Below are 10,004 nucleotides of genomic sequence, written 5' to 3'. Positions count from 1 at the left end.
TTTCAAGTGACTACTTTTCGTTATTTTTGTTTACAACGTTGTATCATCCTTCAGTATATAAAAATACCTCGGATCTGGTTCTCTTTTTTTCACCTTTTGCGGTAAACACTTTCACTGTCTACCCAAATTTGCTATTTGAAAAAAATACTAAAAAGAATATGCTAAATATGACTACATTAAGAGGTTATCAATTCGTGTCAGTAAAAATAACAGATAAGAGTGCATTTTCTTTCATCTATAACCAACTCCACATATTGCCTAATATCATTGCATTGAAGCAAAATTCTCAAACTTTTTAATATCAAGAGAAAATCAATGTTAAGCCCTGTACCACAATACGGTAGTGTCTCCCCTCTCATCGCTGATATCTTCCAGGAGACAGAGGGTAAAAGAATCGGAATGGAGTGGGGTGCAAAACATCACTCCTCCGGACTAGGCGGGTACACGCATTCGGCAGGGTGTGGCACTTCGTACGGCGCCTTCAGCTGACCGGTGAACCCGTGTAACGCCAAGTACTCCCGCACTTCGAAGTCGTACAGCTGGTAGTACTGGGCGGGGTCGCGACTGAGAACGTAGAGTTGGTTCGCTTCCTGTCCGCCCGTCACCAGGCTGTATTGGTATTTTGCCTCCACCGTAGGGCCAAGCTTGAACACCCAGTCTTGAAGAGAGATTGATAAGATCTTTGAAAGCAGTGGCCCACTGTAATTTTCTTCATTATCCCTCTCTCCTCCCCCCTCTCCCTCTCTCCCTTACACTCTTGAGTCCTCTTCATCCTATTTCCTCCTCTCTCTTCTGCTCCTTCTCTATCTTTATTTCCCCGCATCTTTCTTACTGTGCTATTACCATTATTTTATGTCGCCTTGATTCTTATTTGTTTTCTTTGTGTGTTTATGTTTCCTTTATCTCTGAGATAATCGTCGACACCTCACCCATCTGTACGAACATAGTTAATCCATCATCATGATTATGATCAGAATGTCGTAATCAAGCATAAACGATTCTCTAATACTTTTATAGCATGTAGAGAAGCTGCTCTGTTCTTGTTGTTCTTTTTGTTTTGTAAATCAATTTCTCTAAGTCTGATATCGTTGTCTTATCCACCCTACTACCTCAAACAACACTATTGTTGTGATAAATATACCTTCTTAATAGTCAATCACTGATTTCACATCAGGAAGTGTGTAACAGCTCTTATCATAAACACATGATCACTATAGACGTTTCCCGAAACCCATTCCTAAAACCCACACCAAAATTTTGATCCTCAACGTCACCCACACCGTCCCAATATCCGAGTGTGTTTAAAAATAATGAGCTATCATTTTCCAGTTATCATTGAATAGTAGGTGGCGTTTGAGCCATTGTGAATAAAAACACCTTGGTGAAAAGATAGGAGTACTATCATGTTCAGATCATAACCCTGAGGTGTTTGTTTGTTTGTCTGTTCTGCCTTCATCACAGAAAGAGAAAGAAACATTTTGGTTACTAATAAGTAGCAGCATTCTTTCGATCTCAAAAATGTAAGATATCAAGGAGACAAATATACGTACAATCTCCTTCAGTAGGTACGCCATCCAGTACCACCTTGAGGCGCCCAGGGATTTCCGGGTCGGGAATGTAGGCATAACCCCCGATCCCATCAGTGTAGCCCTCGTCTAGCCGATAGTTGGCGTTGTACACGGTGACGTGTGTCTCGTTGACGAGCGTGTCTGATGCAGATTGATACGTGTTTAAAGATATAATTTATTCTATGACTATGAAACTTTGTGTGTAGACGAAGGGTTTGATAAAAGTATGTGTATGTCACCTTGGAAACAATCGAACCGTTAGCCTTATCTGAATGGATGACGCTAATTGTCGAGCAGGAATTTTCCAGCTTGAATTAACTTCTCAATTTCATCTCTGAAATCATCGTCAACTAAAACAAAAATAGTATTAGTACCAACATGTCTTCGAATACTCCATAAATGCTTTAATCACAGTATCAGACGTTCAATGCACCGTTGTTTTATGCTAGAAAAACACCTTTGCGTTATTAAAAATTATTGATCAGCAACTTATCTAATGGCGCGTCATAAAAAAAGACTAATTTCATACGTCACATTTTATAATGACGAAAGTTAAAATCACAGCTTGGAGAGATGAAACACTACCATAGAAGCAACCCTAGAAATGTCATTTACTGATTTATATACAATTTCATATATTCATTTATTTATTTATTCATTTATTTATTTGTTTATTCATTCGTTTATTTAGGCAAGAGGAGCAAAGGGAAGAAGAAGAACAATGAAGAAACGATACGACAAGAAAGAGAAGAAAGAGAAAGGACAAAAGTGATGTTATACTCACAGTCAGCCGTCCCACAGTCTGGTTTCGCATCACGTCCAGTGAATAAATCGGAGTAGGAGTTTGTCAAAACCTACGAAAACAACATCAATTGATTACTTCGAGAGAGATCAGAACTTGTAAGTTTCCCCGTTTGAAATATGGACTTAGAAATGATATCGACCGATGAACTTTGAAGACACTATGGGGGAAGTAAAGTCGAAGGAATTGTAATCGACTCAGTATCACATACGTAGTATAAGTGTGTAGTTACAATATACATGTATTTACACTCATCTCTACATGCAAACTGAAGAAAGGAGCATTTTGTTATATGAAGGTGACATTTCATATTACTTACTAGTCTTCATTTCCACAATTTGTTTTGATATCACAAGATTTAACATGCTTCTTAGTGCACTTTAAATGAAGAAGATTGTACCTCACCCTTGTTTAAACTTGGACTTCTGCAACAAATGGTGCCTATATATCTAAAATTTTTACCCTTGAGTGGGATTTTTTTTTATCTTCAAGGAATCATGCGTAAGACATCAGCAGACAGTTGTACCTTAAGCTTGTATTCTATCTCGGTTCACTGTAAAGAAATGCTCTTCACAACATGTACATCATCAATGTATTATAATGTTCCATATGCACCTTCCTCACCTCTCCAACACACATCCACATATACACTTTGTATGTACTTTGTATGAATCCAATAAGACTTGCATTCATTCATGATATATTGCCAAATATGTTTCATTTATTTATATATTATATGCATATATATATATATATATATATATATATATATATGTTATGATACAAAATATTTCAACACGTATGCCCCCTTTACTACTGCTTATTTCTGTGTCCACTGAGCTGATCCGAGTCCAACGTTACCGGACACCCCGCACTCTCGCTTGTTTTGTGGATAATTAATCCACATTTAACACCAGTTAATATCGGTGGCTGAGGCATACTCTCGCCATCACGGAGTTTGTCAGGACTTTGTTGTCTGTCTCCTGTTTTAACGCCTGGATCACGATGAAGATGGTTTAGCTCTTATGGTTTAGCTCTTCACCTTGAATACAGTGTTGCGTTGTTTTAGGTTTAAATTTTAATTTCATTCTTTGTATTCTTGTATTCCAGAAAATACATTGTTTTGTAATTGTTATTCAGATCTAAAAAATAAATAAATAAATAAATTTACTAATCAATTTAAAAGAATTGCTGATAATGCGTCGTTCTTTCTCCCCCAATCTTCTTATTTGAACAAAAGATTTAGAAAATTGCTCTCCCACTTTAATATTTATATTTCTTTTGTATTTACTTAAATACCGAGTGGACGCCTATTTGTCCCGTCGGTGACATATATATATATATATATATATATATATATATATAGATCTATGTGTATATATATACATATATGTGTTCATTTATTTACTTATTCATTTATATGTGTGCACATATATGTATACAGACATATACATAGGGCCTACACTAGGAAATCATTAAGTTCGAATAAGAAATAAGAATTTTCCATTTAGTGGGGTGGCTTAGTGAAATTATCGTGACACGGCGGACAAAAGCATGATTTTTTCACCAAAGGTACTTCATGATGTACCTTCTCAAAAAATAGGGTGCTCCAAGAAAATTGATGCTGGGAAGGAGGTCAGAGGTCAAAGGTCAATGACCTTTATTTGTGAAATAGGTTTTTTGGCTATTTCTCAGGTCAGGAATATCCAATCTGGATAAAACTTGGCAGGAAGAATATTGAGAACAAGTAAAATATTTTGATTGAATTTGGGGTGAATTTTCCAAAGGTCAAAGGTCAAAGGTCAATGAACTTTTTCTAAAAATCATGTTTTTGTTTATTTCTCCAGGTAGGAAGATTCAATTTTCACAAAATTTGATATGAACGTTATATAGAAGGTACCAAGAGTATAAACCAGGGGTCAAATATAATTGTTGATTTGTGCGTTGCCATGGCAACCCAAAACGAGGGTTTTTGATTGAAGTTAGTTACAGGAGGCTATTTTCCAGTTTGGAAGAGATTCCATTTGAATAGGTACAACTGATCAACGGGATGTATAGAGGTTTGAAATACTTTTCATTAGTGTTAAGTGGTATGTTGCCATGGCAACTACATATATAGATTTTGGTTAAACTTAAAGGAGACTTCAGAACTTATGAATTTGAAGAGATTTCCATCAGGGTTGGTATAATTGATCAACAAAAAAGTCGCCAGACAAAGATTTGTCACCTTTATAGCATGTGGGTTGAGTGAATGCAGCAACAATAGTAGAACACATCAGTGAGAGTTTGAGGAAAATTGGACAATCCGTTCTAAAGTTATGAATTTTTGAAGTTTCTGCTCATGCAGTCGAGGCTGGATGAGAAGACTACTATACCTTGTAATGTCACATGTGTACAACGATATAAAGAATGAATAAAGAAAATTCAACATAAATTATTTTCGCTTACAAAAGGATACTCGACTTCTCTTTCAGAAGGCAGGGGGAATAATTTTACCCTTGACATACGTAAGTAGCAAGTCAAAGAAACTATGTGAACTTTATTCAAAAAGTATGGTTTTGTGAAATTCTCATTTCATTTTCCTTAGAATGTGTGCATGTGACATCATACACTGTGGTAGTCTTTTCATCCAGCCGCGACTGTGCAGATACCTTAAAAAATCATAACTTTTGAACGGATTGTACGATTTTTTCCAAGCTTTCTGTGATGTGTCCTACTAATATTGTTGTATTCACTGAATCCACGTGCGCATGAAAGTGGACTTGTCCTTTAAGGACAGATTCTGAAAGAGCAGACTGTAAGCTTTAAAATGATGTATCACACAATTCAAAGGGATTCCCCTAACCTATCTAAATAATAATACCGGTACTGGAAAGAAAGCACACACTCTGGATAAGTATGAACTGAGAAAAGAGGCTGCATTGTCTATTTTAGCGTTTAATCTTTACCAAGCTGTCTCATGTCATTATGTTCATCTTTTCTTCCCCCCTCCAATTTTCATTTGAGTTTGCCATTATTAATTTTGATGATAAGAACGATGCCACAAGGCATTGTTTCTTAAAAATGCTTCAACTGCTCCTTCAGGTCCAAAATCTACATCAATATATATTATTTTCCTGATCTCCTCAACATTTTCCAAAAATAAAGCATACACCTTTTATGCACTGAGTCCTCCTTTTTGTGGATAATTAAAGGCAAAAACCCAAAATTAGTGCTTGAAAATTATTCTTAAGTGTAAGTTACGGATACAAAGAACCTCTGTAAAAAATGAATCTGTATAATCAATGTTAAGTATTGTTAATAACACAAAATGTGAACAATATTTCTATGATAACATGTTTCCAGACTAAACCGTCCGCATTTATGCTTTAATGAGAAAAATACTGATATCTCTTTATATGTTTGCTTTGATTGCAAAAACTGTATATGGTAGGATGTCTTGTGATACAACTGGGGGGCATTTCATGAAGCGTTTTGTCAGATATTTCGTCTGACAAAATGTTAAAAGCTACTGAAATCCTTGCATCTGATTGGCTGAGAGCATTTTTGTCCGACAAGTTGTCGGACAAAAATGCTTCATGAAATGCCCCCCAGGGGGGCATTTCATGAAGCAGTTTGGTCAGATATTTTTCTGACAAACTGTTACAAACTACAGAAATCCTTGCATCTGATTGGCAGAGAGCAAATTTGTCCGACAACTTGTCGGACAAAATGCTTCATGAAATGCCCCCAGACCTACACATATTATGCATAAAATGTGATATCCTGAACATTTTTTTTTTCAAGTCACTCTCCCAAAAGTGTATAATATAGGACCTTTAAGTTTTTCTTGTGTTTGTTCCTGGCAGATTACTAGTACACAAATGCTCCAATCCATGATGACCTAACGGAAATTAAGGAAATTAAAATGAATATACTGAAAACCAAAACTACAAATACTAATAACTTACTTCATTCTTCTCTCCCCACCCCACCCCACCCCTTCTTTTTGGTTTCTTGATATACTCGTAGATCTAGCTGACTTTGATAATTGTCATTATGTAACATCATCTTCAATTGACAAGGCGATAAAACTTAACAATCATTTCATTATGCTGCTCGACTAATGGGGTTAGTTGAACTATATTGTTTTTAATGTACTATACTTTTTCCTCCTATCAATCACATGTATTTTGGGTGGAATGTATTTTGACATAAAGCATCATAGAATCAACCGCCTTTGGGGTCGGGAATTTTGTCATATCATATTGTGATTTAGATTCTGCTCTATGCCGATTTTGTTTTATTTCTATCAACTTTTTAAACTTCCCCATAGACTTTGTTCACCAGCCAACTACATCCCACCCTCTTTGGATAATGTGAACCAATCAAACATTGCTTTTACTTTTTAATAACATGTCTATACATAGCTATCAGACCAAAAATATTCAAACCGCTTTAAGTCTTTATGAGTGAAATTACAAATATCAATATATTTTTAAAAATATTCAAATTGTCTAAATTCAACTTCATCTATGAAAATAGACTTTTAACCTTTTTAAACATTTGAATAACCCCCACAAGAAATAAGAAACATATAAAGAGGGGAGGTGCGGACTATAAAAATTGCTTACGGGAACCAGGTAATCCCTGCGCTAAACCTATGGAATTCACACAATCTTGGAGGAAACGGGTTAAATTTGTTAGGAAATATGTAGGTCAATACCCAAAACCTTAAGTTCTCAATGGAATATGCAGCTCTTCTACTGGTAAACTAGTAGTTCTGGGAGAAAAAATGAACTGTGACATAGTCCTACACCTGGCTCGGTCATTGCCCAAGATTTAAAGTATCTGAGCCAGAGTCACATGTCACTCTTTGCCATTTCTCTACAGGAGGTAGACAGTACTAAAAAAATCCTTTACCAGAAATTATAGGAAATTATTTAATGAAAAGGTGCTTAAGAAAACTGGACTATTCCAACACACCTCCCTCAGGTCTGCAACACAGACTAACCACCTGTTACCATAGGAAAACCAGTAAAAATGGTGTATTACTGTAAACATGCACACAATATGTCGTATTATGGGTCTGAATTTTAAGACTAGCAACCATGTACATTGCATTGCATTGTACAGAAACCTGGCGAATGCCCTGTGTATAGTCTTTGAATTCAGACACTATTGTTATGTACAAATTAAGGGCATTTTCTCATCTTTTCTGTTAGCGGATTTCTTGGAGCACCCCCTAATTTTGATCCTCATATATATACAAATGTCTGAGGAAAAAATGACACTTTTGTCCGGCGTGTCACGATTATCAGTATATTTGTCACTAAGCCACCCCACTAATTAAGCTGTCAATAAATATAATATATAGCTATATCAAATTGGCTATCGAATATCATCCTGGCATCACCTTTTTCTGTTTATTTTATATATATATATTCTCTAAATATATATATATATATATATATATATATATATATATATCTCTAAAAAAATCGAGTGAAAATGTTCACTCTAAAAAGAGTGAATACAAAAAAGAGTGAATTTCGAGTGAAATTGGAGTGAATTTCGAGTGAAATTGGAGTGAATTTTGAGTGAAAATGCTCATTTTCACTCATTTAGGAGTGACGTCAGGGATCACTAGAAGATTTTGGAGTGATCCCTGACGTAACTCCAAAATGAGTGAAAATGAACATTTTCACTCAAAATTCACTCCAATTTCACTCGAAATTCACTCTTTTTTGTATTCACTCTTTTAAGAGTGAATATTTTCACTCGATTTTTTTAGAGAGTATATATATAAAAAAGAAACAAATCAAAGTAATAATGTAAAATTTCATGAATGACTTTATTACCTGATACCATCTTCCGACGTACTGCTCAGGAATCAGCCTGGATACTGTGTGAATTGCGTTCCCGCTCGCAAGTAAACACAGAGTCAGAAAGCAAAAAACCTGGGCCATGGTGGTCGCCATTTTGTACTTATTTGCCTTGCTCGAGTTATGCTTTACGATGCTCTTGGACCGATGGTGGCAGAAGCAATTAATTATACATGTAAATGATCCCTCTTCTAGGCAAGATGTAGAGCACTTATTGACATCACAATCAGTCGCATTACTTAAGCCGGCAGGAGCCATGGGCGGAGGAGATAAGGCAAGCTCAAAGATAAGCGAATATAAGGTGACCACGATTATATCACTGTTGACTAGGTATTTGGCTCACAACGTGTTACTGTAAGAGTTTTGTGATATGAATAACTCTAATTAATTTGTTGTATTTCAGTAACTGGGCACAATACCATTTGATAATTTTGGATAGATCTAGATGCCCATATTACGAGGATAAGTATTTTTAACACTGATTTTGCTTGTAACTGAAACGATTGATCCTCCTGGGCACACACACACACACACACACACACACGTATAAATATCGAACATAATCAATGCAAGGAGGACCATCTTTGGAAGATGGGGTTGAACCAAACATTAATCAATACCAAAGTCAGTTCAAAAGGCAGTTCAGGCAGTTTTACTATTAACCCGTTTCCTACGACATTCTTTATTCCCATATGTTTCATATAAGACACCGGAGATTTCAATTGTCGTTTGGTTAAATCTATGTAAAAGTATATTCACAATCAACGTGTACATGAGTTGGGTACGGAATTGTCTTAAAGAAAAGCCAATTTGTCTTATTGTTAATTGTTTTGATCCAAAGCCATATAAAAAAGAAAAATACTCAACACAGTCAGTGATATTAAATTTAACATCATTTATCTATGTCCGTTATCTAAAATTATGGTAACTTAAATGGCAACACTGCAATCATAGTGATAGTCAACATCAGTGAGTCCGCGGCTTTAATTGGCTGTGACACTTTGTTGCTATGGTAGTAAACTATTGGTTACAGAGTTACCATTATATTGTACAGTTACTATGTATTATGCAACGGGGCCTGTATTCATTTAATAAATATCATGTTTAAAAAAGAACTCTTAAATGACTGCACTTATTCCAAGGTTTAATTAAGGAACGTTGTAAAATACCAACAAGTAACCCTTAAAATTTTGAAATTAAGACAAAGAAACAAGATGATAACAGTATTTGCTAGTTGCGTAACTGCTGGTTTTATTGTTTCCATTCTTTCAATAATTGCAAGCAATACATTTGCATAAATAAATGATGCTAAATAAGCAAGTTTCATGCGTAAAATTCTGACAAACTGGTTGAGTAATTGTGATTGACAAGCTGGTTAAGTATTGATCACAATTACTCTGACATGTGTCATTTCGAAGGGATTGTTAATTTTGTAATAATTTTAAGTCCGAACCTTTCGTTATTTTTGTATACAACGTCGCATCGTCCCTCACATAAAAATAACTCGGATCTGGTTCTCTTTCTTTCAACCTTCTGCGGTAAACATTTTTACCGTCTATCTTACCGTCTATCCAGAAATTGCTACTTGAAAGAACAATGATATGCTAAACATGATTCCATTTAGAGGTTATCAATTCGTGTCAGTATAAATAACAGATTAAGATAAGATTTCATTTTCTTTCATCTAACGAATTTCACATATTGCCTGACATCATTGCATTGATTCAAATATTTTCAAGCTTTTTAATATCAAGAGAAAATCAATGTTAA

At 35.4% G+C, this 10,004-nt stretch overlaps 1 protein-coding gene across 1 annotated transcript; it reads right to left on the bottom strand.

Moving 5' to 3' along the window:
• Positions 1-419: 419 nt before the first annotated feature.
• On the bottom strand, positions 420-8,330 carry LOC139739998 (outer membrane lipoprotein Blc-like). The gene is made up of 4 exons (XM_071650594.1): positions 8,211-8,330; positions 2,353-2,422; positions 1,551-1,709; positions 420-658 (listed from the first exon to the last, which is right to left on the bottom strand). The coding sequence occupies exons 1-4, from the start codon at positions 8,328-8,330 to the stop codon at positions 420-422; spliced, it is 588 nt and encodes a 195-aa protein (XP_071506695.1).
• Positions 8,331-10,004: the final 1,674 nt, after the last annotated feature.

This window comes from Diadema antillarum, unplaced genomic scaffold, assembly GCF_040938485.1.
Source record: "Diadema antillarum isolate AM-2024a unplaced genomic scaffold, OU_Dant_1.0 seq00000824_RagTag, whole genome shotgun sequence".
Classification (NCBI taxonomy): Eukaryota; Metazoa; Echinodermata; class Echinoidea; order Diadematoida; family Diadematidae; genus Diadema; species Diadema antillarum.
The sequence above is the reverse complement of the archived record's forward strand: the minus strand, read 5'-3'. Positions and strand labels throughout refer to the sequence as shown.